A 27,003-nucleotide genomic window follows, 5' to 3' on the forward strand; every position below is an offset into this window, starting at 1 on the left:
TGCTGGCTGGCTGTAGTGATGATCTCCCTAAAGACTAGTCCCGATTAGGAATGTGCGCGTCAAAGAAAAATATCGGCCATCAGACGGGCTTCGACTTAACAACTATCGCAGAGTAGAAAGCGCAACACCGACAATTGGGTCAAGCTGCGCATTCTCTCGCAAGCAAGCCGCACATATTAGTCTCTGTTTAACTCCCCTCTACAACCATTTAGCGTATCGTTGGCGGTTCTCTCCGTTGGCAGTTTGCACCAACTACATCATCGCCTGCTGAGAGTCCGCGACCACAGCATGCCATGAGCGACACTCCCCGCCTTCGCTCCGCGTTTCCATCGACGCCTCAAACGACGCAGAAGACAAGAGACTACAATCCATCCCCCTCACGGCCCATATCACGGAATGCTCCACGTTCAAAAGTCGTCTCGCAGGCACCGTCTGCCGATCAGGATGCGAGTTCGTCGCTCGTCCCATCTAGCATAATCGACCCGCCGACGCAACGCTTGTACGTAGCGGCCGCCTATGTCGCCCTCAACGCGTGGCGGTTCTACGAGGCCTGGACAGCTTCTGACGATTTGGACTCTACCTGGCTTTTCCTGAAATGGGCCTCTATAGATGGTGTCTTTCTCTTCGGTCTTCAGGCTTTGCGCATTCCCTGGTTGGAATGGGCCTTCCCGACAACGCTTGCGCTCCTCCTAGTTCACGTCGCCTTTAACATCTTCTTGATGTTTCGCATTCCAGTAGGTGCTATCTCAAAATGAGCGGAGTTGATATCCACTGATGTTCGTCAGATTCCCGTTGGCATTTGGCTATCTGGAATGATGAGACTAGCTTATGATCGAGAACTCTCAATCTCGGGGCAGAGCATTAAGCCTGGCGACATTATAAATAATGCGTCACTCATTCTCGGAAAGCAAATAATCAACATCCTTCCGGAAGGGTAAGGTTACCCACCATACGCTTCCAACATTTTTTTTTACCAAACTGAGGCGTATGTAGGTCCGCCGTCCTGAACCCAGAGCTGGCACCACTTTGCCTGGACGCTCAGAAAACAGCTGTTGAATTGCCCATCCGAGTGAATCAAACTGATCCTATATTGATAGAGCTGCTACGCCTTGACTTCAACAATGGCGACAGTGAGATTGTGACGATTCAGAGTAAACAACTGAAACAATTGAAACGGCAGGCAGACAAGAGGCGCTCCCAATCGTCTTCTGAGTTACACCGTGATCTCCTCCTACCAATTCGGAAAACCGGAATATATCGTTTACAGCGTGTCGTTGATGAGTCCAAGCTTGAGGTCCGGGTGCGAGCTTCGGATTCAATAGTCACTGCTTGCCCTCGCGCTCTAATCAAAAACTCATACACGCATAAATGCCGTGGTGAGCTCTCGAATCTGGTGTTAGCCGTTGAAGGTACTCCGCCCCTGAAAATAAAGTATAGCAGGCAGGTGAACGATCATGATCGAGGCTTCTCATTTCAAAACATCCAACCGGACCATTTACGGACTCCGCTTCTCGGTCATAGGTCGCTTGGTCGGTTGTTCGATGGACGGGAGCCAGATATCACCTGGGCTCAAAGTCAGATCATTGAAATACCTCTTAACGAGTCTTTGAACATTGGCGGTGATTGGCTCTACATGATCGAGGAGGTACACGATGGCTCGGGCAACGTTGCGAATTATTCGATGGTTCTAGAAGATCTTGATCGACAATCCGCGAAATCTCTAGCTCAGTGGCATCACTTCTCTGTTCATGAAATCCCCAAGCTATCTCTCTCTGGATGCAATGATCAACAGTTCCTCGAAGTCGCACGTGGAGAAAGTCACCCACTCCCCGTCAAATTCCATAGCACAGACCATGGATACGAAAACGATGGGCCATTCTCTTTAATATACTCCTTCGGTACTGATGGGCAGGGGAACGTGGACGATTCTGCTCGTACAGTCCGCCAGCTGTCACTCAAATCAGTGGACCAGAAGCCTATGATCAAAGAGCCAGGATGGTATAGCCTGAAGTACGTTTCTAGCCAGTTCTGCTCAGGGGAGATCTTCGAGCCCTCGTCCTGTTACCTGCATAACCCTCCAGAGCCAGAGATCTCAGTTCGCTCCGAGAAAATCTTCGACAAATGCGCAAACAACCCTGTTGGATTGCTTGTTGATCTGGATTTTACGGGTTCACCACCGTTCCGACTTCGATACACTATAGAGACATCTAAAGGTGTGGAAACCAAGCACCAAATCATTGATGGGTTACGCGCGCAGCTCGATTTCACCCCATTAAAAGCCGGCCACTACCGGTATCGCTTTTTAGATATTTCCGATAGTGTATACGGGCCTCGACCTTTGGAAAACAAAGTGGCACTACTGGAACAAGACGTGAAACCTCCCGCCTCTGCAAATTTCGTTGGTTCACCCGAAGTACGCAAGGCTTGCTTCGGTGAACCTATATCTGTCGATGTCGCTTTTCATGGAGAGGCGCCCTGGACGTTGCAGTACGAGCTTGTTCATAACGGCAAGAAAACAAGACACGTTCTTGAATCCGAGACTGCGAGATCCACAATCATTACGGATAATCTCGTCAGTGGCGGCGGGTACAACCTCGTATTAACAAGCGTGAAAGATCGCTCCAAGTGCAAACGAAACCTTAATGAAATCCTCAAGGTTGACGCCAGATCCAAGCCCCCTCACGTTTCTTTTGGTCATATAGAGAAGAGCAGAAAATACTCGGCGCTGCAAGGCTCCAAAGTCGACATACCCATCAGACTTAGCGGTGAACGCCCTTGGACCCTACAATACAAGAATTTGGATGCAGATGCATCAATATCCACGAAAACCTTCTGGCACGAAAATAGTTTCTTGACTGTGAGCCAAGAAGGACGTTACGAGCTATTGGGAGTGACGGATAGCTCGTGTCCGGGGTCCGTTGATGACGCAGCGAAAGTTTTCGAGATATCTTGGATTCCAAGACCTCAAATCACTGCTGTAGATGATACGCCCGTCGGGCCAGATGGTCTAGTCGCGAAGACTGATATTTGTCAGGGCCAAGGTGATAGTCTTGAGCTTCGCTTGACGGGCAATCCACCCTACACAATCCAATGTGAGCAACAAAGAAAAGGATCTCGGGGTTCTACTGCCGTGCGAATACGGAGCCTCAAAACAGCATTGCATTCTCTTTCCATGGAGCTAGAAACATCAGAGCCGGGCGACTATACATATCGATTCAAGCAGGTTGGTGATAACCTTTACAACAATGACCCGAGAAGCAACCAGGTCGTGGTCACCCAGAAAGTCAACCCACTTCCTTCCGCCCGCTTTGACGCTCCAGGTCGCATCTATGGCTTTTGCAGAGAAGAAGATAGTGGGGAGGAGCTTATCCCCCTCACTATGGAAGGTGTGCCACCGTTTTCCCTCGAAATCTCAATCAAACACTACGCGAAGGCGAAACCAGAGATTGTGTCCATTCCGAATATTAAATCAAATCGGCATAACCTTCCAATTCCTAGGCGCCATCTCGACCTAGGTCAGCATGTAGTTAGCATCCATAAAGTGAGGGATGCGCGAGGTTGCGAGAAAACTTACCACACAGACCCGTCATCAGTCAGAGTTGCCGTCTCGGACGTACCTACGATTGTGCCGCTTGAATCAAAGACTGACTACTGTGTTGGCGAGCGTCTTTCCTTCTCATTATCAGGCCATTCTCCGTTTGAGGTGTTTTACACGTTCAATGGCGTCGCCCGAAGGGCTTCTTCCCAGACCAACCATTTCCGTCGCATCGCAGAGAAACCCGGCGTCTTCACGATAACTGCCGTCAGTGATGGTGCAAGCGGGAAGTGCAAGGCCCACAAAGACATTGTTAAAACCATACACCCGATGCCGAGCGTTAGGATCAGCAATGGTCAAGTCTCTATTGTAGACATCCATGAGGGTGGCGAGGCGAAGCTAGAGTTTGAGTTCTGGGGCACGCCACCGTTCGAGTTTACGTATGTGACTTTCTTTTCCTATACTCCTTCCCTGGGCCCCGAATTGGCTGGTCTAACCCAAAAACCACTAGGTACATCCGAAGCACGAATGCACGCAAAGGAAAGAAGGCCGAAATACTTGACATAAAGCATGACATTTCTTACGAACATCAGAAGATCATCAAGACATCTGACGAGGGTACTTATGAGGTAGTGGCGATCAAGGACAAATATTGTTCATTTTCTACTCAGCCCTCAATGGAGAAGAACGAGAAGCTACTAACAAACTCTTGATTGTTGGGAGGGTGAATAGTGAATTGACCTGTTTAATGGCCTTTTACCCTCAGTTTTCATCCTTCGTTTCTCTCTTCTCTCCAGTAATGTCTTGTTTGGTGGTATATAGCATTGCAACGGCGCTTCCAGGTATCATTTCATACAATAAATCACAACCACTAACCTACATAATAAAGTAGTTCACTTCTTGTGGACTTCGATCCGAGAAACCATGTCCGACCCTAACCTAGATATTTCATTGAGCATGGCTGTACGATTGACGGAAACGTTGCTGTCCAAAGTAGGGCTACTCATCCCTTCAGGCATTGTCGAGTATGTAAGTCCTAAGCTCCAGTTCTTCTTCAAAGTCTGTGGGTTCCAGAGCCCGGCAACGATGTTGGGTTGCTCAGCACCCCAGAAAAAGAGGATATTAGGACTGAAACAAGCCTGTAAATCACAAACAAATGCCCTAACAGCGGCTTGCTTTTGAAGTTGGGCGGAATCACCCGGTGCGCTGAGGTTCTTGAATTTGATTAATGAGGATGAGCGTTCATGCAGCAGCTTCGGGTGCAAGTGAATAACAAAATCGTAAGGTTCGAGCGCAGGAAGGAACAGCTGCGATATATCCAGTCGATGGCCCTGTTCCCGTACAAGCTTCATCACTGCTTTTGCAAGGGCACAAATTCGTGCAGCTACCACTTTTGGAGGCATTTCGTACTGTGTCCACGTTACACCTTCAGGATCAACGTCGGAAGCAGTGAACATAGACACGCTATTCATTGCTGGGTCGATGTTTCGCCAGGCAGCGAAACGTGTCCGAATCAATTCGGATGTGGCCTGGTCCAGTTCGCCACCTAGGTCAACAATAAGCGGCTCCTGTTGCCAGTCCCAGCGTGAAATGAAGTGCAACGTCCTTAGGAAACCAGTCATTACACTTGATGGTGTCTCCCAAGGATGTGGCTGCGTAAATGTCCGCACCGACATCAGCTCAATGAGTTCTTCGTTAATGTGCGCGTCGAAGAGATGGGAGCTAAACCAGTATTTGAGAAGACGTATGGTAGGGGATAGAAGAGGAAGACGAGTGCATAGTGTTCTGACGGCTTGCGAGAGATGAGGGCTATGAATAAAGAGTCGCTTGTAGGCAGAAAGTGCATACGCAATCTCCTGCTTCCCTTGCGGACTCTTGCCTTGCTCTTTGACCTGGCGTTCAAGAAGTGTTTGCTCTCGGTCGTGATGAATTCTGAGGCGGAACACAATTCCAGACGCATGAGTAACGTCTAGGAATGCGTTATTTAGTATCTTGCTTTGTTCGTTCTCCAAACCGACTCGAGCAAAAGAGAAGTCACCAAAATCGGTCAGAGCATCGCCAATCTTCGCAAGGAAAGCAACCTTTGTCATCTGGATGGCTACGAGGTCATCCGGCCACCTCGCCGAACTCTCGAATTGCAGCACGACGTTGACAGGAACAGCACCATGGTTCCGATCCACGCGAAATGCAGTGTATCGAAGCAACGAACTAGCCGGTGCTAGATGCCTCACAGTCAAAGGGACCCCTTCCATAGTCTGAATGGACTTTTCCAGACTATTAAAAGCATCGCTGATCATCTGAAAAGCAGAGTCTGAATATGAAACCACTCCATCGCCGTTTTTCTGGAGCTGTTCATCAAATTCGTCTCCGACATAGCCTATACTGCCCTCACCATAATTAAAATGGCGTTTCAATATGTGGAGAAGAATTTGATGCACAATTGACGAGGAGTTGTCAGACCATACCAAACTCTCGCGGATACTGCCGTCTTTGAAGCGCCTTAGCTCAGCTTTTTCGCCCCAAAATGCCCGAAATGATGCAGCTGCTTCCTTCTCCTCCACTGATGGCCCATGATCTACGACACGCGTAGCATTCTCAGAATTTAAGAGCAAGCCCACATAAAAGCTGCGCGCCATTGACTTCCGCTGCCCCTTGGTTTCCACAGACCAAGCGCTAGTAGAGGAACTGGAGATGTATATGAGATCCACTCTATCACCCAATGCTCTCAGAAGCACTTCATAGATCTCACGTTCTTTGCGGAATAATGCGAGACCATCATTTCCTATAGCTGGAAATGTAACGAGTCGATCAAATCTGAGCAACGGTTCATCAATGTTGAGGATAAAGACTTTTTCAAAATTGTCGTCTCGAGACTCATTTAACATTCGGAGTGTTGTTCCTGCTTCCCGGCGAAGGAAGTAGTAAGACCATTGTGTCATCTTGTACAGAACATTCAACCCTCTTTTGCCGTCGTAGATGACGGGACCTTTGCTTAGGAACGAAACGTCAGACGCAGAAAGCAATAGAGGCTCCGTTAGATCCTTGCCAGCGAGAAACTGTATAGTTGCCTTGAATAACTGGTAGCTGTTGTAGGAAGGAAGAAGAATCGGCTTCCCATTTGGGCCTCCTGATTCGAGTAGAAAAGACAGAAGTACTGACCACTCAAAGCCGCCGAAACCGCCTTTGTGCGAAGATGAGCCAAAACCGCGTTGTTTTAACCATACGCGGCCTAGAAGACATGCATCTTTGAAGGATTCGCAGCTTTGAGCAGCTGAGGATAAGAGTTTGTGATAGAGAGCAACAGTGGCCTCTGAACGGAGGCATGAATTATAAAATGGAGTAGGCTCACTCTTGCTCTCTCCCTCCTCGCCGCGTCGAATGTTATTTTTCATCGGAAGGGTACGCGAGATAGGAAACAAGGTGTCTTCGACTGCCGTGATGATGCGGATCTGGAACTTCGAGCGTCCGTGACCAGACTTTGTGGCTGCTGGTTGTAGTAAAATGGTTGGACGAAGTGCATCCCCATCCTGAAATTCGTACTTTATGTCTAGAGCTGTGCTCTTTTTGTCTTTGATTCCGGCAGCAATGCATGCAATGTAGTACGCTCTTTTGTGGAAGTACCGAAAATTGGTATAGTCCTTTTCCTGGAAAATTGAGCTTGGCATTGTCACAGACATGTCAACAACATATGGCGCTGCTGTCTTCAAACCTGTTCGTAGTGCGAAGCTTCCAACAACATTGATATTCGTAGGTCGAGCAAACATAACTGCGTATTGGGTATTCTTTCCGGGGCGCGGGTCAGGGTACGGAACGGTAACTCCATGCGATTGACGCATCTCCTTCTCAGCTTCCAACGCCGGTTTTGCCAATCTTTCTGGCAGGCTCTCGATCAAATCTTTCAGTTCATGGAGGGTATCTTTGATTGTCGAGAGCTGCTTATCGTAAGATGGCCTTGACTCAGTAATCAATTCGTCCAGTTGTAGCTTGAAAAAGCTAGATTTGTAAAGTCCATTAGCAAGTGCCATTTCCTTTACCGCACCGCTTCTAGTATGTCTGGCTGGCTTTGAGGACCCCGCATGCTTCAAGCCGCTGAAGGCTGCGGCTTTGACCGGTCGGTTTGCGCTGGAATCTTGTTCTGACACTGCTGAGGTTCCTGTGCGGGAAACTCCACCAAGAGAATCGCTCAACCTCCTTCGCTTAACCGTGTGGCTAGACATCCCGAATGTGGTCTGTAAGCTTATGATATGCAACGCCCAGCAGACGATCTGCTCCAAGTCAGAACTTGAAAGTCTCCATCGAAACTTTTTTCTTAGCGGCGATCGACGATAAGATCACGTGCTAAATAGATAAAATCACGTGGTATTGATCTGAGCGCCACAGCATCCGAGGTCGCAGGTCGCAGCACATCTGAGCACAAATGTGACTTAGATACGCAATGGTGGCTATGCCGGAGTAGATCAATCTTTTCCTACTATAAAGTACAGTTGTGCTTCACCAAGCACTAGGCTGCGCTCAGACCTAGAATGAATCACGATCTGACAACAAGCCTAACTTGAGCTCCTCCCAACCTATGACTCACCGCTCTGATGAAGCATTAATTAAGTCCCAATATGATTGGCCTGCTGCCTTCATGCTCATCGCCGAGATCGCTGCTCACTTCTTGATTTGCCATCACAACTCAAGTCAGAACTCCGGGCCGCAAGGCCAATTTTCACCATCCTCATATACTTTATCTCATATTTCAGGCGCAACCGGTCAATTCGATTTAAGAATCCGAGTCTTATCCCCAAAAAAAATGCTTCAGGAACCCGGAGGCTCGGTTCCCCCAAACACAGATCATGTATGTATATACCCCGCGTACCCCGCGTGCATTTTGTTATACATGCAATTACTTGTGCACCAGGGGCCTCGACATCAATCGATTTCAGTCGCTCAGCTGATACTACCCAGGCTGTGAGCGTGTCACTTCCCACATGGGAAGCGAACGTGGCGTACGAAGAGGGGGAGCTGTGGCTTGTAAATAAGATGCAATGTGGTTATCCCCGATTCTTTGTCCATCCCATCATCCAAGAGCTCGCCCAAGAAATTATTGCTCGATTTGGAAATCCAGAATATGAGGCAACGACCGTTTTCCCTTCTCCGAACACTGCGCGAGTGTGTCACTCATTCATTCTGTCAAGTATTTCACGCCAAGAAGCACATAAAATCCGCGTCCTTGACTTTGTTCCTACCAAGGAGCTGGAAACCGAGCTGAGCACCATTCAGTCGCTTCTATCGTGCGTTATATATCCCAAGGAGCACGCAAAAATTGCGAAACAAGCGTGGCAACATACGGGCGACGGCGTCTCAAGCCGGCGGGGTGAATTCTGTCTTGGTGCTCTGAAGGATGGTCTCCTTACGGAAAGGAAAAATGTTGCAGGAGACGCAACGCGCCAAATTATCCACAAGGGCCCTCGGAGATATCAGGGAAAGGGTTCCCTAAACGGGATAGGTACAGTTTCATCACATAGCGCAGTTTCAGCCAACAAACCCTACGAAGGACGTGAGTCAGTTCAGTTTATTGAAGAACGGTTTGGAAGGAACCTGAGTACCTCACTAGCCAGCAAGGCAAAGATTGCTGTACGCAGGCGAATAGCAGGTGTTCTGACGGCAGACGTGGAATTGAATGAGGCTTTGGAGAAGGCCTCACAGGAAGGAAGAGTAGCAGGGCTTTCAGAGTCGGATGTTTTCCTTTTCCCAAGCGGCATGAGCTCGATCTTCAATTCCCACCGGTTGCTCCTCGAAGCGAGGGGTTCAATGAAAAGCGTCTGCTTCGGATTTCCCTACATCGATACATTGAAAATTCTTGAAAAATGGGGTCCCGGATGCGTCTTTTACGGGCGGGGGTCATCTGAGGATCTAGATGATCTCGAGGCACGGTTAGCCGGTGGAGAGAGATTTTTGGCTCTCTTCACTGAATTCCCGGGCAATCCCCTTCTCAAGACACCCGATCTTAAGCGGATCCGAGCCTTAGCCAACAAGTATGAGTTTGCCGTGGTCGTCGATGAAACAGTGGGAAATTTTCTCAACATCAACGTGCTTTCTCACGCGGATATCGTGGTCAGTAGTCTGACGAAAATCTTCAGCGGAGACAGCAATGTTATGGGAGGAAGTGCAGTGCTAAATCCGCACGGTCGATACTATCCATTATTGAAAGATACATTCAATCGGGGCTATGAAGACAACTTATGGGTAGAAGATGCCGTCTTCCTCGAAAGAAACAGCCGCGACTTTGTTTCTCGCATTGAAAAAATCAATCATACAACAGAGGTGATAACAGCAATGCTTCAAGAATCTCCAATTGGTAGGGTCCCTTCTATACAACCGTCAATCCGGTTCTAACCATTATATAGTTAAGAATGTGTATTACCCTAAGTACAGTCCTACACTGCCTTTCTACGAGGCATTCCGCACGCCAAATGGAGGCTATGGTGGTTTGTTCTCTGTCACTTTCCACTCCACAGCAGAGGCGATTGCCTTCTTCGACAACCTAGAAGTCCACAAGGGACCTAGTCTTGGGACTAACTTTACGCTGAGGTAGGGTTTGCAGAACAGGTGCTGTCAATGTCTTCAGACGGTTTGCTAATAACTGTCTAGTTGTCCGTATACGCTACTTGCTCACTATAGTGAGCTTGACTGGGTACGTATTCATCTCCTTCACAATGGCTTAGTTCTGGTATGTCTAATTTCTTCTTGCTCAGGCAAGCTCATTTGGTGTAGAGTTTGACTTGGTGCGGATAAGCGTCGGTTTAGAAGATGTCCCATTGCTTCGCGCTAAGGTGCAACAAGCACTTGATGCAGTCGCTAAGATATCTAAATAGTTGCCATTGTCTATATATCAACTTCAGGGTCGTTCAGTCCGTTACCTTGATACACCATCTAGCCTTCTCGGTTTCGTTGACGGCATATCCATTTTAAGATTATTGATTTTATATGAAAAATAACGTAGGGACGTCAAAATTGTGCTATTAAAAAAGACTAGCGTATATAGAATAGGTCAGGCAAGGGTTAAGTGGCAACCCCCAGGGAATTAGTGTACTGCAAAATCACGGGAACAGCACAAGCGTTATTTAACAAAGGTGGTGGACCTTTTTGAAGCTTCAGGTTGGCGGAACAAGCGTTCAGTCCTCGCTATCTATTGTATTAGATAGCTGGTTCGGAGACGCGCCCAAGTCTCCGCTACCTGTTCGCCTCAAAGCCTGTCTCATGGTTTCGATGTTCAAATCGCCACCAAAGCTGGGGGAAACCGGTCTGTAGACAGCAAGAAGTGGGCTCTCAGCACCCCGGACACAACGATTTGGGGAGAGCTCCAGGCCCTTGAAAGAGGTTGAGATGCTCGTCGGCGGAGAAGTACCAAAACCATGAGAAGACGCCGGTGAGTACAACGGCGATGGTGACATATTGCGATATACTGTAGCCAACGAGTTTGGGCTGCCCGAGCCCCTGTGGTAAAAGTCGTTACTGGTTGGAAACTCCCCTGTTTCGGCATTTTCAGCATTCACAACATCAGCAAAAGAGATAAAACTCAAGCGGCGGACATCAGATGCCTCCAAACCCTGGCTAGCTGACGGAATTCCTTCGAAATCATCAATATCCATCGTATTGTCGGAGGGAAGTGGATGCATTGAATGTTCCGCATGAACCCCATTCGTAGCAGAATGATGCATATTATGGGTAACGATTTCCACCGAATCTGGATCGAGACCACTGTCCGTAATTGCCGCGGATGATGCTTCCAAAACCGGAGGAATATGATTCTCTGTTCTGATATGAGAAGGAATTGATGGTGACGTTTGGGGTAGCAGGATATCTTCCTGCACACTGCGTTCAAAAATCAGGGATGCGGGTGGATTCGCCTGTATGGGGGACCGTTCGGCTGCTCGTCCAGGCAACGGTGGAGTTTGTTGGGGAGTCCTTCCTCGTGGGGGCGAGAATGAACTATTGCTTGGGGAAAGGCTCAATGGTTTTAGGCGGGTAGCGCCAGCAGTCATTGTTGAATGCGCATCATAGGTCATTCTCATAGCAGTTTCTCGGTCGGCCTCTGCATTTTCTCCTCTCACGCAACTGCAGCGCCGACTGATCAGCCGTAGCGGTTTTGTACGTTCAGTGTCTCCTCCACTAAGTGCCACATTACCCGCCAGTGTTTGCTTGGCTGTGGCCATGCTTTGAGTTTGTTCGGCCTGCGTGTTGTCGCTTCCCGTCTCCATGTTCTCGCTCATGCCGAAGTCCTGGGCACTCGGTTCACTTGGGGATTGATACGGTGAATGGGCTCACAAAAAATCATTCAACGGTAAGCGAAGACTCAGATCGTCAAGAGTTTGCCAAGTAGAAGAGATTCTTATCGGTATTGGTATTCAAGCCCTCTGTCGTTCGCTTAGGCAGTAGACGGACGCAAAGAGTACCTGAGATTTGAAGTCATGAACAGTCCACGACCTACGTCGGCTTCATGCGGACAGCTTGTAAAAAATTACACGGGGCTCACGTATAACAAAATGGACTTCAAGGCGCTTAATGACTAGTTCAAAAATTAGGACGATACGTCAGAGCGGCGTTCAAAATAAGCACCGGAATTCGTTGAATTGGGCAGCGCGTTGGAGCCAGCCGACTTGAAGAGAAAATGAGCTATGCGCACGTTATATTAATATGGCGAATAAAGCATGGTCTCAAACAGCTGGGAAAAGCAACAGGAGACTTTGAGGATGTAAGTAAGATAATTTTTATTCTTCCATATCAAGGTTCAGTCTTGAGCTCATAACATGTTGAGAGCAAGAGGTACATGGAGCGAGAAGTTGTGGTGGACACATGACACCTGCCAAGGCCCCGAGAGAGGTCTGAGAGCCTCGCATAATGCCTTTATGTCAAGCTGACAAATTATTCCACGGAACTCCACCCGTCCGCCGGTTTTTGTCAGGGAAAAGTTTATGGGCTCTTGCCTGCATCTTGTGCCGTCGCGAGCTTCTCAGGGACCCAAGACGCCTCAAGGCAAAAACGCTAGTGCTCCCAATACATGTATTGCTAGGCTCATAGGTCCTCTTCTCCACGTTTCTGTGCTCGTTTTGTGTCACATTGTACTGACTGCATACTCAAGGTGGTTGCTTTGCTTGGACTCAATAGCTTATATTCCCTGCTCGCCGTTATACCGCAAGGCGAAGCTATTGTGATGGCGACATTCGTTTCAGTTTCCAGAAGGCCCATCATGGGTTTGCCGTTTTTTCTACCCCCATGCGAGCCTGTCTCACTGGAGTTGCGGCGGAATCAGTCCTCTTACAGGCGCACTAAACAACGCCTACGAGTCAAACCGGATGCCTCCTTCGGTTTGCCTTCGGATCAAACCCAAAGTCATATCATCTACAACCCGCCGTCGAGTTCACCCTCTGTGTATCATACCCCGACAAAATTCCTTCCCACCAACGACGCCCGAAGGAGCCTTCGCGCCGAAACCCCTGCCAATACCCCTACCGTTGAGGAGCTACCCTCTGTGTTCAAATTCGAAGCCGAAAAAAAGTATCATTTGACCCCGTCAGATATTACTGAAATCCGCAAACTCCGATTAAACGACCCGATGACTTGGAGCCGAGGCAAGTTAGCGAAACGCTTTGACTGTTCTCCGCTATTTATCGCCCAAGTATGTCAAGCGAGCCCACAGAAGAAGGAGATCCAAAAACAGGTTTTACAAGCCGTACAGTCAAGATGGGGTGCGAAGCGTCGGATGGCAAGAGAGGACCGCAAATTGCGGAAAGAAGCCTGGGGTCGGGACGAATGAGCCCAGACGTGTACGGTGGACTTTCCGCGCTTCATGCCCACCGTCTTTATTTAATTTGCCGAGCGTTTCGAGACCAGCCCCTAAGGGCGCATTCTTCATGTACAGTAATAGCCAGGGCTGATTAGCAAGCCATGTATTCCAAATTAAACGATGCATCGGGGTCAGATAACATTACAGCATTTGCTTTAAGCCACATTGGGCTTCTTCCGCTCGGAGCGAGTCATGATGGATATTTCAGTAAAAGCTGGATCTCTGCCTATCGCAACCGGGATCTAGCGCGCTTAGATACGGAGCATTGGCAGTTGGTGGGTGTCGGGAATTGCCGTTAGGTAAACCCACCCAACAGAAGACTGCATGTATCCAACAGAATGCCCCTCACCCTGCGTAGCATAACGACTTCATTCACAAAGCATCACTTGTCTCACTCATTATCGTTATCCTACTTAGGAGGTAACAGGCTATCGCAATATACTGATACTCTTCCGAAGATACTCCAGCTATCGCCCCGCCGCTCATTCTACGGACACATAAGTGACCACAAAATGGCGCCCCAACTCGAACCCTTTTTCAAGCAGTGCGTTCTCTCCAAACCCGATCTGAAATCACAGTCTAAGTTAGGTATCGGTTTCCCAAAGGGTTGATGACCTGTCTGGCTCGTTCATCGACCGTAAGTCTCTATTTCCGAGATCACTCCACCAGGTGTATTGATATGGCGCAAAGGTCTACGCAAGGCTGTGGCAATTCCGTCTGTTTCTGCGCAAGACGAGAACAGGAAGGATGTCTTCAAGGTACGTACAACGAGCCCTACCCACATACTCACTGCATCAACCTTTGCTTACCTCTTCAAGATGGCAGAGTTCCTTGCCTCCGAGCTCAAAGCCTTGGGGGCTGAGGTTCACCAGAGGCCCCTCGGCAAGCAGCCCGGGAAAGAGCACCTTGACCTACCACCAGTAGTCATAGCCCGATATGGCAACGATAAAAACAAGAAGACGATTCTAGTTTACGGTCATTACGACGTGCAGCCCGCATTGAAAGAAGACGGCTGGGCTACAGAACCTTTTGAGCTCACCGTCGATGACAAGGGAAGAATGTTTGGTCGCGGAAGCACCGATGACAAGGGCCCAGTTTTAGGCTGGCTTAATGTGATTGAGGCCCACAAGAAGGCTGGCGTCGACCTACCTGTCAATCTTCTCTGCTGTTTCGAGGGCATGGAAGAGTATGGCTCTGAAGGCTTGGAGGAATTCATTCATTCCGAGAGCAAGGGATTTTTTAAAGACGCAGATGCTGTGTGCATATCGGACAACTACTGGCTGGGGACTGAAAAGCCTTGTTTGACCTATGGGCTACGAGGATGCAACTATTACTCTGTCAGTGTCTCGGGTCCTGCTCAAGATCTCCATAGCGGCGTCTTTGGTGGCTCTGCTCATGAGCCAATGACGGACCTTATTAACATATTATCCAAACTCGTGGACTCTCAAGGCAATATTCTGATTCCTGGCATTATGGATCTTGTCGAGCCGGTCACGGAAGAAGAGAAGTCTCTATACACCAACATAAGCTACACGATGGAAAATCTACATGAGTCCTTGGGCAGTGAAACCGGAATTCATCCGACCAAAGAAAGGACTCTCATGGCCCGCTGGAGGTTCCCATCCTTGTCTATTCATGGCATTGAAGGAGCATATTCGGCTCCAGGAGCCAAAACTGTTATTCCAGCAAAGGTCATTGGCAAGTTCTCCATTAGGACTGTTCCCAACATGGAAAGTGCGGATGTGAACAAGCTTGTGTTTGATTATATCAAGTCCGAGTTCTCTAAGCTGAACAGCAAGAACACGTTGGATGTTTGGTTACAGCATGACGGCAAATGGTGGGTAGCCAGCCCTAAGCACTGGAACTTTGCGGCTGCCAGCAAAGCTGTGAAGCAAGTGTTCGGTGTAGAGCCAGACATGACCCGAGAGGGTGGAAGGTATGTGTTCAAACTGGCGGTCTCGTCGAAGCCGCAACTGTGCAAATGTTGATCAAAGCAGTATCCCCATCACGTTGACTTTCGAGGAGGCGACCGGCAAGAATGTTTTGCTGTTACCAATGGGAAGCTCAACCGATGCCGCACATTCTGTCAACGAAAAACTGGACAAGAGGAATTATATTGAAGGGATCAAGCTGCTTGGTGCTTATCTGCATTACGTCGCAGAAGAGCCTATGGGGGCTTAGGTACTACACCGTACGATAGCAAAGTAACCGGTAAGGGGCAAACGTTGTCTCAAAAGCATACAATGTCCACAGAGGTGATTTTCTGCAGAGACTAAGCGAACCAAGATGACATTTTGTTGCTATTCTAATGCATCTGCTGCATTCCGTATAAGATAGAGAAACGAAACAAGGCCCTTGTATCGCGACGTAACAGGTAGTTTGTACTTCTCGTAGATATCACGTGAATTGACGCCGCGACGCGCCAAACGCGACTACGGGTCATCAATAGCGGTTAGCCAGCAGACAGCACGAAGACAAAGAGACTTGACAGCACGATTAGCGAGATTCTTTTAATTACGCTCACCAAACCGACAACATCTTTAAAACGTTCGCGACAAGAGGATCGCCAGTAATTTTTCGATTCTATGCCTGCCCCGCAAATTTAGTATGACCGTTCTCGGCCTCCACAACTTAATGTCGATACTGCTTATTGAAGATGTCAAACCGAAAGCGCTCACAGGAGTCTCAAGGCTTTCCTGATACGGATCACGAAGACACCTCATCGGATCATTCCTTTCTTTCTCTTCAAGCGGTGTGTGCGCATGATATACAACAACATCTGGAACTAACATCTGAAGACAGAGAAAACGGCCCCGTGTTTCCGATTTTGCCGACTTTGATCGTTCAAATCATAGTCTCGCATTCAGTGATATTGGTGGAGATACCGCACGAGCAATCAGATCATCTACCGTGGATCTGGAGCAGGACGAAGAAGAGCTGGAGTTACTCGCGACACAAATCATCCAAGAGAAGTATTCTTTTGGCAGTGATGAACCCAATGCGCCGTCGGAACATGGAATCCTTGAGCGAGTTGAATGTTATAACTTTATGTGTCATGACCACTTCCAGGTGGAGCTCGGTCCTTTGATTAACTTCATCGTGGGAAAGAATGGCAGCGGCAAGAGTGCGGTCTTAACAGCTATAACACTATGTTTGGGTGGGAAAGCGTCAACCACTAATCGAGGCCAGAGTCTCAAAAGCTTTATCAAGGAAGGTAAAGAGTAAGTTTTTCCTTTCCTCAGGGGGTTCTTCGTTTCTGACTCTTACAAGATCCGCTACTATCATTGTGCGGATTAAGAATCAAGGCGACGGGGCCTACCTGCCTGACGACCTTGGAAAGTCAATCGTAGTGGAGCGCCATTTTTCCAAAAGTGGCGCGAGCAGCTTCAAGATAAAAGCAGATAATGGGCGCATCTTTTCCACCAAGAGGACTGAACTCGATGCTATCATCGACCACTTCACGTTGCAATTTGAGAACCCGATGAATGTTCTTTCGCAGGATATGGCTCGCCAATTTCTTAGTTCGTCCAGCCCCGCTGAAAAGTACAAGTTCTTTGTGAAAGGTGTTCAACTAGAACAACTTGATCAGGATTACCGGCTAATAGAAGAATACGGTGACCAAATCGAGGAGAAAATCAGGAGCAAACAACAAGACGTCTCAGTCCTAAAGAACCGCCGGGATGCAGCCGAAAGAAAATTGGAGATGTCCGACCAGCAAGAAAACCTCCGGGAGCGGCAGAGAAAATTACGAAGACAAGCAGCCTGGGCTCAAGTAGAGGAACAAGAGAGAGTATGAGGCCTAATATTACTACTCAAGTCCTCGAGACTAATTTAGACAGATTAGGGACTCCTTGATAGCGGAAATCTCTAGCTTGGACAGCAAGATATCCGAAGTTGAGGCCGAAGTTGCGAGATGTGATGCCGCGATTCGAGATGTGGAGGCAGAAGCTATTACTGCAGCCCAATACTGCAGAGAGGCGTCTGCTAAGGTTGACAATGCCCAGAATGAGAGGAATGACATCGAAGCCAGGTGGAACGAAGCCCTGAATGAAAGGCATGAGCTTCAGGTACTGTTTATTTCCTCCCGCCACCAGTGAACATCTATTAATCTCCATCTAAGGCTGAGCAACGTCGAATAAGAGAACATGTAAGAGAAGCAAATGCAAGGATTCAGCAAATGCAACATCAGATCGATCAAGAAACACGGCGGCTAGCTGACCTCCACGGTGGCGGCTATTCATGGAAGTTGGATGAACTTGAGCGAGCTAAACAAGATGCCATGGAAGTTCGGAAACAGATTGATGAACTTGAGCAGAATGCATCTCAACTTAGTGACGATATAAGGGCGGCCGAAAGTCAGGAAAAGGCAGCATACCAGCCTGTTGCCCAAGCCAGGCGTGATCTTGAGGAAGCAAACAGCCTACTACATAATCTTAACAGGGAAGGTAGTGGCAGTAATGCGGGGTTTCCTGAAAGGATGTCAGCTCTCCTTAAAGCAATTCAGCAAAACCGATCGTTCACTGAGACACCTGTTGGGCCCATTGGAAACTTCGTGACTCTGCTCAAACCAGAGTGGTCATCTATTCTAGAAAGTTCATTTGGGGCAACGTTGAATGCATTCATTGTCACCTCGAAACGCGATCAAAGTATTCTATCCGAAATCATGCACCGAGTCAACTGGTAAGGCTTTGCGAACATCGCCCCATTTCCGTCTCTGCTGCTAATATTACATCAGTCCGACGCCAATCTTCATTGGCAGCGGTGGTAGTATAGATACTTCCCAACATGAACCAGACCAACAATTCAATACGGTTTTACGAGTCCTTCAGGTAGGCCTATAATCAGTATCCATATGATAACGCGACTAACGTCAAGGAACAAGTTTGATAACGAGTTAGTTCGTCGACAATTGGTTATCAACCACGGTATAGAGCAGAATCTTCTTATCGAGAATCTCGAAGAGGCATCGTCTGTGCTATTTGACGGTGAAAGGCCGAGAAACGCTAAACGGTGCTTCTGTATCAACAAAAGTGACAGACGTCGAGGTATTCTTTTATCCTACAGTAGAAATGGGGAGCCGAGTCAGGCCCCTGTGTCAGTTTATTCCGGTAGCCCAAGGATGAAATCAGATCGGGATTCGCAAATCAGGTAAGCGTCACAGTTCCCAGTCCAACATAGTATCACTCATGCTAGTTAATCTTGTAGGGTGCAACGCGAGGCGGTAGCAAATCTCAGACAAGTTCTAAACGCTCGAGAAGAAGAACTGCGCTCTGCCCAGTCTCACCTCGCACGCTGTAGGCAGGCTTTTGAGCGGAACGAAAGGAGGAGAAATGTTCTTGTCATTGAAAGCCAGAGAAAGGATGACCGTATTGAAGAGCTAGAAGAATCCCTTCAGAAAGAGGGTAATCAGGACGGAGATCTCGAAATACTTCAAGCGTCTCTGCGAGAAGCTCAAGAAGAAAAGCTTACGCATGAGGGTTCTCTCGACGATGCTGCGAACGCCATGACAGAGATGATGCAAAACTTGAAAGTAATCAAGAAGGAACTGGCGACTAAGGATGCTGAGATTGCTCGGTTGAAAGATGAGCTCAGAGTCGCTGAGAGTGAGCAATACTTGATCGCCGACAAGCGACGCAAAAGGATTAGCGAGAAAAATGCAGCTGTCGAGCTGGTTGGCGATACTAATCGACGCAGAGCTCGTATGAAACAGAAAAGGGATAGTGCTGATGCTGATGTACTTGAGTATATTTCGAAGGCCAGCGTAATATCCGAGCGTGTTGAGATCGATGAAGGCGAAACTCCAGCCACCTTAGACCGCAAACTCGAGAGAGTCACACGAGATATGGTAACTTACAGTCGAGAGTGCGTCAAAAAGTGTCTTTATAAGTCAACGACTACTGACAAGATCTTAGGCTAGGTGGCAGTCGAGAAGAAATCCGCGCAGAGGCGGACACGGCAATCAAGGCTCATCAGCAGGCTTTGAAACAGGTGGAAGAATTTGGAATGCTCCTTGAAGTTCTGCCACGCCTTACTTTCCCATCATTAGCATCGTCGCTAACGGGTATTACATAGGTTCTCAAAGCTAGTCTCAATCATCGTAAGGAGCGCTGGCGTGCTTTTAGATCACATATCTCCTCTCGCGCCAAAGCACAATTTACTTATCTTCTAAGTGAAAGAAGCTTCCGCGGGCGACTCTTGGCCGATCATGAGAACAAAACTTTAGACTTGCAGGTATATCCATACGACAAGCTCTGAATCAACGTGTGCTTACTTTGCAGGTTGAACCGGACATTACCAAAGATAGCAGCGAAGGACGTGGCGCGAGAACCCTTTCCGGAGGGGAGAAATCATTCTCGCAGGTCTGCCTTTTACTGGCGCTTTGGGAAGCCATGGGATCACCGATTCGCTGTTTAGATGAATTGTAAGCAGCATATCGCTAAAAGCCTGTCAGCAATTCCTTTACTAAGACTTACCGCAGTGATGTTTACATGGACCATATAAACAGAAAGATGGCGATCGATATGCTCGTATGTGATCCTCCGTACAGGCAAAGGAGATTGCTAAGTAGACCTATACAGATGTATGCCGCCAGACGGTCTGTCGGTCGCCAGTTCATACTCATCACGCCTGGCTCAAGAGCTGAGATCAGTCTCGCGCCTGATGTCATGGTGAAAGAGTACGGGTTAACAGATTTTATTCAGGATAAAGCTGACTAGCGTATAGGTTAGCAGAACCAGAACGGGGGCAAGCAAGACTGTCTTTTAGGCGGTAGAAGCTGCTAGATAGGAGTGCGCCTCTAAACTCCAAAGGGCTGCTTATTTTTAGACCAAAGACTTCGTTCGATGCCCCGGGGTCCTTTCTGCTTTTCAAGTTATAGCTTGAGCAATAGAACACTGCACGTGGAAGGTTTGCTGTCTCGTTCTCCTGCGGGAGGAAATTGGTTGACAAACCATCCTCATTCTCTCTTTTGTTCATCGTAACGAACTTTGTAAATGGTGATTGATCCTCTTCAATAAACTCCTGCCACAATAAATTACATTATAAAAAAGGATTTCGGAGGCTGGACGACAGCAGACTTCGTATACCTAGTTGATAGTATGTCGCAGTAGTGACTGGTCCCCCGCATTGATCCACTGCCCACTCGCCAAAGACACCGACGGCATCGCCATTTTTTACCGCCTCTCAATCACATTCACCACCACACTACAACCTCTTCAAGTTTTACCCTGCCTATTCACACCATTCTTGACCACTCGGGTCCAAGTACCGCGCATACACCTATTTAAACAATTGTTTATTGACCAGCAACACCACGCAAACCACGCAAACCACGCAAACCGCGCACCGGGTGCTAAAGGGCACTTGCTACGTCTGTCACAACTTCGCAGTTGAGAAAATTCTTCTACAGCCCGCTCACACTTTGTGGTTGACAAATCCTCCCTACCCCGAAAATCCAACTCATTCTGCAGGGTTGGAACCACGCTTCAGACTCCAAATAAGGCCAAGCCTCTGTAAACCACAATGGCTGATTCTCTCGCGACGCAGCTTAACAACACAAGTTTGGGGTATGGAGACCGTTTTGAATTGTTTTGGATAACCCTTTACTAAGGCTGCTTGCCTATTATTAGTGATGCAAATCCAGATCTCAAGTGGAAGGAACAACTAAAGCTCCCAGCAAAAGATGGCAGACCGCAGACGGAGGTTTGTTGTTCTCATACAGGATATGCTTCGCTCAATTTAACATCTTCTCCAGGACGTTACCGCTACCAAGGGCCTAGAGTTTGAAGACTTCTATATCAAGCGAGAGTTAATGATGGGCATTTTCGAGGCTGGGTTCGAAAAGCCATCGCCCATCCAAGAGGAAACAATCCCGGTAGCCCTTACCGGGAGGGATATCCTCGCCAGAGCAAAGAATGGCACAGGCAAAACAGCTGCTTTCGTCATTCCTACACTCGAGCGGATCAATCCCAAAAGCACTAAAACACAGGCGCTTATCCTCGTCCCAACACGAGAACTCGCACTACAAACTTCTCACGTCTGCAAAACCCTCGGGAAACACCTCGGGATCAACGTTATGGTAACTACTGGAGGTACTGGACTGATGGATGATATTATCAGACTCAATGATGCTGTCCACATCCTTGTGGGTACGCCAGGCAGAGTCCTTGACCTAGCCAGTAAGGGTGTTGCGGACTTGTCTGAATGCCCTACCTTCGTGATGGACGAGGCGGACAAGTTGCTTTCTCCCGAATTCACCCCTGTCATTGAACAACTTCTCTCATTTCACCCCAAAGACCGACAAGTCATGCTCTTCAGTGCTACGTTCCCAATGATTGTCAAGTCCTTCAAGGTAAGTTAAGTTCCTTGGATACCTTCCTGTTCGCCCGCGTTCTGACGCCCAGCACAGGATAGACACATGCGCAACCCTTACGAGATTAATCTAATGGACGAACTCACCCTTCGCGGTATTACACAATATTATGCATTTGTGGAAGAGAAACAGAAGGTCCACTGTCTCAATACCCTTTTCTCAAAGTTACAGATCAACCAGTCCATTATTTTCTGCAACTCAACAAATCGAGTGGAACTCCTGGCGAAAAAGATCACAGAACTCGGCTATTCGTGCTTCTATTCACATGCCCGAATGCTGCAACAACATCGCAATCGCGTGTTCCACGATTTCCGGAATGGCGTTTGCCGCAATCTAGTGTGCTCCGACTTGCTAACCCGAGGTATCGACATTCAAGCTGTCAACGTGGTTATCAACTTTGACTTCCCCAAAAATGCCGAAACCTACCTACATCGCATTGGTCGGTCGGGTCGTTTTGGACATCTGGGTTTAGCAATCAACCTTATTAATTGGGATGATCGCTTCAACCTGTATAAGATTGAGCAGGAATTAGGAACCGAGATACAACCAATTCCGCAGAATATCGATAAGAAGCTTTATGTGTACGACTCTCCCGACACCATTCCCCGGCCAATCTCGAATCCACCTCAACAATCCCAGGGCGCCACTGCAGCATCAAACCCTAGTGACCGCCGTCATAATCACCACACAAATGGGGGACATTATCAGTCCAAGGGACGAGGTCCATACCGAGGTGGACGTGGACAAGGCCAGCGTCGCAACATGCAAAATGATGGGACTAAATTCAACGCCGCTCAAGGGCAACCCGGTGGGAAGGCTCAACCCCCGGCTCAGGTTTCGTAAACTGGATGTCTATGTTGAAAATTTCAGTTTTCGTAACCGCCTCCTATTTTTCCCTTCTTCTCTGCTACCTCCGTTCGTCTGAGATACAGAATCGATTCACCAAGCTTCCATACTCCAACCCGTTACCTGGTTTTCAGTGCTTGTGTATTTCGTCTAACGCCCATGGCGCCGGGATCACCTCATCTCATTGAGTTTATCCCGGGTGTTATTTTTTGCATGCATATTCCTTCATTCTTCTCCCATCCTCCTCGTCGCTCACAACACAGTTCAAGCACATTTGTGGCATGTCAAAGTGTCCCAGAAATTTGAATTTTTTTTTCCCCTATCACCAGTGTAAATACGTTCACGTTATCGCCATTTGATCCGCCTCTTTTTCAAAGCATGATTCGGAGTTATTGGTCTTGGCTTTGGGGAGATGCTAGATGGGCGGCTGCTGACATATCATTTGATGACACTTCGCTGGCCCATGTTGAATGATTTTTCAAATCTGCTTACGGGCAGGTTATGGCACATATATTCAGGTGTTTCCAGGCTTGTTTTGTTATTTCTCGGGTCCTGTTCTTTATTGTGCGTCGGCGCAAGGCGTTATTGCGTTCGGCGCAATCACACGAGGGCGAGATATTCACTTTCGTCCCTTCATCTCTGCGTTGTTACACCATCGCTTGCTGCTCTTACGTTTTACTTCCGTTGAGCCTCATACTCGGCCTGGACTTCAGAGCTGAACAAAAGGCTGTCGATGGCTTTCCAAGTTGATATTGGATGGCTTATCCTATCCGATGCATTATTGTTTCCTGTTCGCACACGCCAATCAAGTTCCCGCAAATGTCGTGGATATGCCTAACTACGACTCAACTGAAGCACGTTAGGCATGCGTGTGATCTCTGGCAGTGTCTTATGGGACGGAGAAAGGCGTACATAAAATCTACGCTGGGTACGACTCAGGGGATGAGGTTAGGTGAATGAAGGCTGGAAGGGGGGGGAAAAAATAAAAAAAGAAAAAAAAAAAAAAAAAAAAAAAAATAAAAAAAAAAAAAAAGGCAGAAACAGAAACAAACAACAAAATAAAAAAAAAAGTTTGGAGGAAGTCTAGGTGCTAGGCCGTATTTCTAGGTAGCATTTAGCAAATGCCAATTATGCCCTCCACAAACGCGCATCGCCTTGCGCAGCTATATTAACATTACTGATGAAAAAACTAGTGTTACCAAATCCATTTCATGCAAAGTAATATTGTACTCGAGAGTAAAATCAGCTCATGTCAACGGCGATGCGAAAGTGACCTATCAGAGCCCCATAGTATCCGAGGCTCGGATTCAGACTCGCTCCTCCACATTCCGGAACGGCCAACAGACCGTTTTCAACCGCCATATCGGCCAGTAACATCTTCAATATGGCTGCCACAACAAGCGACCAGCGGCGTAAGGTTCGTTTATTGTTTAAGCTCACTCTGGCCCCCGCTAATTATTTATAACGGGTTACCAGCCCAGCAGCTTAAGATCCATTCTTGCGGGCTCTACAGCTGGCGCAATTGAGATTGGTAGAACTCAGGATACTATTCAACTTCTTTGAATTGGAGTGCTAACGTGATGTAGCAATCACCTATCCGGCTGAATGTATGCTTGAGTCTCTCACGCTCTTCCCTAGACCTAGGATCTAAGTGATGTGTAGTTGCGAAGACTCGATCGCAGCTCAATCGCAGGCTACCCGACTCGAAGAAGCTCCCATGGCCGCCTTTTGGAAAACAATGGTACGCCGGCTGTACAACATTGGTTATTGGAAATTCTTTGAAAGCTGGAATCCGTGAGTCCCTCGTCTTATGCGTATAGACTGTGTTGTGTTTTGGGGCGCTGATACATTGTCGCTTTACTCAGGATTCGTCGCGTTCGATACATTTAAGTCGATGCTGCAGGATCAGGATGGAAAGATATCAGGGCCGAGAACTGTCATAGCTGGCTTCGGGGCTGGATTCACCGAATCTCTGCTAGCTGTAACTCCCTTCGAAAGCATAAAAACACAATTGTCAGTCTTGTCCCATATCCCAGTTGTTCTGTCTATGCGCCTGGCTTCCAGCAATCACGAGACGGGTGGTAGCTAATACCATGCTCTTTCCACCTCCCGCAGGATTGATGACCGTAAATCCGCCAACCCACGTATGCGCGGATTCATCCACGGTAGCGGAGTGATCTTCCGAGAGCGAGGTATTCGTGGCTTTTTCCAGGGATTCGTTCCGACTACGGCTAGACAGGCCGCGAATTCAGCGACGCGGTTTTCGAGCTACACCATGCTGAAGCAGATGGCAGAGGGTTATGTTGCACCCGGTGAAAAGCTAGGGACTGCAAGCACATTTGCCCTTGGGGGCATGGCAGGCTTAATTACTGTGTATGTCAAATATAGTTCACATCATTATCACAAGACATACTGACGACATCATATAGATACGTGACTCAACCCCTCGACACCGTGAAGACTAGGTTTGATCACGCAGCTCTGAGATTTGGGCGAGATGCTAGCTAACAGCGAAATAGGATGCAATCGCTCGAGGCAAGCAAGAACTACAAAAACAGCTTCGTCTGTGCCGCACGAATTTTCAAGGACGAAGGTATCCTGACCTTCTGGTCCGGGGCCGTTCCGAGACTCGCAAGGTTGATTATGAGCGGCGGCATAGTATTCACAATGTTCGTTCACGCCGAGCAGTTCCACTTTGTGACTTAGCAACTAACGCGCTACTCATAGGTACGAGAAGTCTATGGACATCCTTGACTCCATAGATCCGGAAGGAAGGTATATCTGAAAGCATAGGGCGGCATAGAGAACCAGATACTATTAGAGCAACGAGGACGATCTGAGTAAAACTGTTGTGCCGATGCAGCAGCAGCGCTGTGTTTATCGGGTAGCAACATGCAATAGAGGAAAGTTGATGTACGTTCAAACTTAAGTGTATGACTCCAAAGCGTTTACATTATTGTTGTTTCTTAATTATCTCAGAGGTGAGCGCCAGTATTTCACGGTCAATAAGCCAGGATCGCACGCTATCCATGACCTTGACCAGACTCTCACCTCCCTCCAGCACGTTGTCCAGGTTATGGACAGTGAAACCACTTCGATGATCTGTGCAGCGGCTTTGGCCGTAATTATAAGTACGAACTTTGTCACCTCGGCCCATTCGCCCTATACCACCCATCGCTCCTCTTCGAAGCTCGACTAATTCTTGCTCCCGCGCCTCCTGTCGTGCTTCGGCCAGCTTTGCCCGCAGTATCTGCCACGCTTTTTTGCGATTTGCATGCTGGGACCGCGAATCTTGCATCGATACCACAATACCTGTGGGCATGTGAGTCAGACGAATTGCTGATTCAGTCTTGTTTACATGTTGGCCACCCGCGCCACTCGCTCGCATTTTTTCAGTACGCACTTCTTGCGGATCAATGTAATAGTCGCTATTTGGGTCGTCAAAGTTGAACGCGCCGTCACCGCCACTTGTGTCCGGGAAGCTGGGTAAGACCATCACACTGACCGCACTGGTATGGGTGCGGCCTTTTGCCTCTGTTGTCGGGACTCTCTGGACTCGGTGTACACCCGATTCGGTCCTTAGGAGATCGTACGCCCCTGCTGCTTCTACTTCCAAAACAGCCTCCGTTAGAGCATCTGCTCGGTTGTCCCCACGATCAAGCTTCATGAGAGTAGACCGTAACCCTTGATGAGCACAAAATGCGACATACATCTGCAGTAATTCAAATGCGAAGATACTTGCTTCATCCCCCCCTGCGCCTGGACGTATCTCTAACAAGCATGAAAGGTCTGCAAAAGGATGGCGGGGCACGAGGGCGCGCTTCAAATTATCCGAAATCACAGTCAGTTTAGCTTCCGTGGTTTGCAATTCTTCAACGGCAATCGACCTCAGCTCCGCTTCGGTACCTGGATCTTCTAGCATGGAATGAAGCTCTGATATTGACTACGAAGCGTCAGTCAAGGATCCAATTCGGTCAGGGCGGAAGAAGCAGACCTCGTTGGCATTGCTCCATTCTGCCAAGGCTTTTGCAACTGGACCTAGCTCACCAACGCGCCTTGCAATTTTGGGATCAAAGGAGGTTGTCAGCTGATTCGAAAGATTTGCATGTTCGGCTGCAAGTTTGCGAGCTCGCGTCAGGAGAGCGGGTGATAAAAGTTTATCTGGGGTAAAGGGAAGCATCGTCAGCACGTATCCAACAAGGTGGAAGTAGTCCGAGGGGACGCTGTATACCAGTTTGTAGCCCTCTCCGCTGATAGAGCGGCCGCTGGTTGCATAATAGTCGTGCGGGCCGCACCAGACATCGTGAACACACACCCAGAGTCGAAAACATGATGGACTTTACTGTCATTCTCCGAGGTACTGCAAATGGCCGCCCTTCCCGGAATCACGTGTGGTAAAATACGCGGTAACGAGCGGTA

At 48.3% G+C, this 27,003-nt stretch overlaps 10 protein-coding genes across 10 annotated transcripts; 7 read left to right on the forward strand and 3 right to left on the reverse strand.

Moving 5' to 3' along the window:
• The first annotated feature begins 166 nt into the window (after positions 1-166).
• On the forward strand, positions 167-4,265 carry BDW70DRAFT_112527 (putative nuclear envelope pore membrane protein). Its single transcript, XM_073734576.1, has 3 exons — positions 167-734; positions 786-934; positions 994-4,265. Exons 1-3 carry the CDS (start codon positions 294-296, stop codon positions 4,100-4,102), a joined length of 3,699 nt encoding a protein of 1,232 aa, XP_073592200.1. The 5' UTR covers positions 167-293; the 3' UTR covers positions 4,103-4,265.
• Positions 4,266-7,792, reverse strand: BDW70DRAFT_112528 (rRNA-processing protein UTP22). The gene has a single exon (XM_073734577.1). It carries the CDS (start codon positions 7,750-7,752, stop codon positions 4,429-4,431), a length of 3,324 nt encoding a protein of 1,107 aa, XP_073592201.1. The 5' UTR covers positions 7,753-7,792; the 3' UTR covers positions 4,266-4,428.
• Positions 7,793-8,022: 230 nt separating this feature from the next.
• Positions 8,023-10,458, forward strand: BDW70DRAFT_143459 (cystathionine gamma-synthase). The gene is made up of 5 exons (XM_073738104.1): positions 8,023-8,375; positions 8,486-9,878; positions 9,928-10,111; positions 10,172-10,214; positions 10,276-10,458. The coding sequence occupies exons 1-5, from the start codon at positions 8,106-8,108 to the stop codon at positions 10,393-10,395; spliced, it is 2,010 nt and encodes a 669-aa protein (XP_073592202.1). The 5' UTR covers positions 8,023-8,105; the 3' UTR covers positions 10,396-10,458.
• Positions 10,459-10,529: 71 nt separating this feature from the next.
• On the reverse strand, positions 10,530-12,346 carry BDW70DRAFT_143468 (uncharacterized protein). Its single transcript, XM_073738106.1, has 2 exons — positions 12,057-12,346; positions 10,530-11,976 (listed from the first exon to the last, which is right to left on the reverse strand). Exon 2 carries the CDS (start codon positions 11,791-11,793, stop codon positions 10,696-10,698), a length of 1,098 nt encoding a protein of 365 aa, XP_073592203.1. The 5' UTR covers positions 11,794-11,976; positions 12,057-12,346; the 3' UTR covers positions 10,530-10,695.
• A 154-nt stretch (positions 12,347-12,500) lies between these two features.
• BDW70DRAFT_143474 (mitochondrial 54S ribosomal protein mL58) lies at positions 12,501-13,506 on the forward strand. Its single transcript, XM_073738107.1, has 2 exons — positions 12,501-12,609; positions 12,671-13,506. Exon 2 carries the CDS (start codon positions 12,735-12,737, stop codon positions 13,335-13,337), a length of 603 nt encoding a protein of 200 aa, XP_073592204.1. The 5' UTR covers positions 12,501-12,609; positions 12,671-12,734; the 3' UTR covers positions 13,338-13,506.
• Positions 13,507-13,690: 184 nt separating this feature from the next.
• Positions 13,691-15,738, forward strand: BDW70DRAFT_143475 (M20 family dipeptidase). Its single transcript, XM_073738108.1, has 5 exons — positions 13,691-13,911; positions 13,973-14,004; positions 14,058-14,125; positions 14,186-15,303; positions 15,365-15,738. Exons 1-5 carry the CDS (start codon positions 13,706-13,708, stop codon positions 15,546-15,548), a joined length of 1,608 nt encoding a protein of 535 aa, XP_073592205.1. The 5' UTR covers positions 13,691-13,705; the 3' UTR covers positions 15,549-15,738.
• A 1,816-nt stretch (positions 15,739-17,554) lies between these two features.
• On the forward strand, positions 17,555-20,289 carry BDW70DRAFT_143480 (DNA repair protein SMC6). The gene is made up of 10 exons (XM_073738109.1): positions 17,555-18,047; positions 18,103-18,196; positions 18,250-18,515; positions 18,573-19,229; positions 19,280-19,382; positions 19,440-19,598; positions 19,646-19,788; positions 19,846-19,894; positions 19,946-20,043; positions 20,091-20,289. Exons 1-10 carry the CDS (start codon positions 17,647-17,649, stop codon positions 20,137-20,139), a joined length of 2,019 nt encoding a protein of 672 aa, XP_073592206.1. The 5' UTR covers positions 17,555-17,646; the 3' UTR covers positions 20,140-20,289.
• Positions 20,290-20,576: 287 nt separating this feature from the next.
• Positions 20,577-22,789, forward strand: dhh1 (DExD/H-box ATP-dependent RNA helicase DHH1). Its single transcript, XM_073734578.1, has 4 exons — positions 20,577-20,932; positions 20,996-21,068; positions 21,121-21,717; positions 21,775-22,789. Exons 1-4 carry the CDS (start codon positions 20,889-20,891, stop codon positions 22,579-22,581), a joined length of 1,521 nt encoding a protein of 506 aa, XP_073592207.1. The 5' UTR covers positions 20,577-20,888; the 3' UTR covers positions 22,582-22,789.
• A 1,058-nt stretch (positions 22,790-23,847) lies between these two features.
• On the forward strand, positions 23,848-25,453 carry BDW70DRAFT_112608 (putative mitochondrial tricarboxylate transporter (Ctp)). The gene is made up of 9 exons (XM_073734580.1): positions 23,848-24,001; positions 24,061-24,115; positions 24,171-24,191; positions 24,247-24,378; positions 24,450-24,597; positions 24,700-24,957; positions 25,014-25,049; positions 25,104-25,253; positions 25,312-25,453. The coding sequence occupies exons 1-9, from the start codon at positions 23,969-23,971 to the stop codon at positions 25,367-25,369; spliced, it is 891 nt and encodes a 296-aa protein (XP_073592208.1). The 5' UTR covers positions 23,848-23,968; the 3' UTR covers positions 25,370-25,453.
• BDW70DRAFT_171422 (putative mitochondrial translation release factor (RF-1)) lies at positions 25,312-26,915 on the reverse strand (the record flags this gene model as incomplete). Its single annotated transcript, XM_073743213.1, has 3 exons — positions 25,312-26,527; positions 26,579-26,745; positions 26,816-26,915. 3 exons carry the CDS (start codon positions 26,913-26,915, stop codon positions 25,538-25,540), a joined length of 1,257 nt encoding a protein of 418 aa, XP_073592209.1. The 3' UTR covers positions 25,312-25,537.
• Between the last annotated feature and the right edge of the window lie 88 nt (positions 26,916-27,003).

The sequence above is a fragment of the Aspergillus foveolatus genome (genome assembly GCF_047715535.1).
Source record: "Aspergillus foveolatus strain CBS 279.81 unplaced genomic scaffold BDW70scaffold_73, whole genome shotgun sequence".
Lineage (NCBI taxonomy): Eukaryota > Fungi > Ascomycota > Eurotiomycetes > Eurotiales > Aspergillaceae > Aspergillus > Aspergillus foveolatus.

What these genes read in the sequence shown, in the direction of transcription:
- BDW70DRAFT_112527 (XM_073734576.1), top strand. Translation starts at nt 294, where the DNA reads ATGAGCGACACTCCCCGCCTTCGCTCCGCGTTTCCATCGACGCCTCAA. An exon ending in TCTTGATGTTTCGCATTCCA is followed by an intron (nt 735 to 785) that starts GTAGGTGCTATC and finishes GATGTTCGTCAG; the next exon opens with ATTCCCGTTGGCATTTGGCT. An exon ending in ATCAACATCCTTCCGGAAGG is followed by an intron (nt 935 to 993) that starts GTAAGGTTACCC and finishes AGGCGTATGTAG; the next exon opens with GTCCGCCGTCCTGAACCCAG.
- BDW70DRAFT_112528 (XM_073734577.1), bottom strand. Translation starts at nt 7,752, where the DNA reads ATGTCTAGCCACACGGTTAAGCGAAGGAGGTTGAGCGATTCTCTTGGT.
- BDW70DRAFT_143459 (XM_073738104.1), top strand. Translation starts at nt 8,106, where the DNA reads ATGACTCACCGCTCTGATGAAGCATTAATTAAGTCCCAATATGATTGG. An exon ending in TTCCCCCAAACACAGATCAT is followed by an intron (nt 8,376 to 8,485) that starts GTATGTATATAC and finishes GATACTACCCAG; the next exon opens with GCTGTGAGCGTGTCACTTCC. An exon ending in ACTATAGTGAGCTTGACTGG is followed by an intron (nt 10,215 to 10,275) that starts GTACGTATTCAT and finishes CTTCTTGCTCAG; the next exon opens with GCAAGCTCATTTGGTGTAGA.
- BDW70DRAFT_143468 (XM_073738106.1), bottom strand. Translation starts at nt 11,793, where the DNA reads ATGAGCGAGAACATGGAGACGGGAAGCGACAACACGCAGGCCGAACAA.
- BDW70DRAFT_143474 (XM_073738107.1), top strand. Translation starts at nt 12,735, where the DNA reads ATGGCGACATTCGTTTCAGTTTCCAGAAGGCCCATCATGGGTTTGCCG.
- BDW70DRAFT_143475 (XM_073738108.1), top strand. Translation starts at nt 13,706, where the DNA reads ATGCCCCTCACCCTGCGTAGCATAACGACTTCATTCACAAAGCATCAC. An exon ending in GTCTGGCTCGTTCATCGACC is followed by an intron (nt 14,005 to 14,057) that starts GTAAGTCTCTAT and finishes TATGGCGCAAAG; the next exon opens with GTCTACGCAAGGCTGTGGCA. An exon ending in ATGACCCGAGAGGGTGGAAG is followed by an intron (nt 15,304 to 15,364) that starts GTATGTGTTCAA and finishes TGATCAAAGCAG; the next exon opens with TATCCCCATCACGTTGACTT.
- BDW70DRAFT_143480 (XM_073738109.1), top strand. Translation starts at nt 17,647, where the DNA reads ATGGAAGTTCGGAAACAGATTGATGAACTTGAGCAGAATGCATCTCAA. An exon ending in GATCGGGATTCGCAAATCAG is followed by an intron (nt 18,516 to 18,572) that starts GTAAGCGTCACA and finishes TTAATCTTGTAG; the next exon opens with GGTGCAACGCGAGGCGGTAG. An exon ending in CCTGATGTCATGGTGAAAGA is followed by an intron (nt 20,044 to 20,090) that starts GTACGGGTTAAC and finishes ACTAGCGTATAG; the next exon opens with GTTAGCAGAACCAGAACGGG.
- dhh1 (XM_073734578.1), top strand. Translation starts at nt 20,889, where the DNA reads ATGGCTGATTCTCTCGCGACGCAGCTTAACAACACAAGTTTGGG. An exon ending in CTTAACAACACAAGTTTGGG is followed by an intron (nt 20,933 to 20,995) that starts GTATGGAGACCG and finishes GCCTATTATTAG; the next exon opens with TGATGCAAATCCAGATCTCA. An exon ending in ATGGCAGACCGCAGACGGAG is followed by an intron (nt 21,069 to 21,120) that starts GTTTGTTGTTCT and finishes CATCTTCTCCAG; the next exon opens with GACGTTACCGCTACCAAGGG.
- BDW70DRAFT_112608 (XM_073734580.1), top strand. Translation starts at nt 23,969, where the DNA reads ATGGCTGCCACAACAAGCGACCAGCGGCGTAAG. An exon ending in TTCTTTGAAAGCTGGAATCC is followed by an intron (nt 24,379 to 24,449) that starts GTGAGTCCCTCG and finishes CGCTTTACTCAG; the next exon opens with GATTCGTCGCGTTCGATACA. An exon ending in GAAAGCATAAAAACACAATT is followed by an intron (nt 24,598 to 24,699) that starts GTCAGTCTTGTC and finishes CACCTCCCGCAG; the next exon opens with GATTGATGACCGTAAATCCG.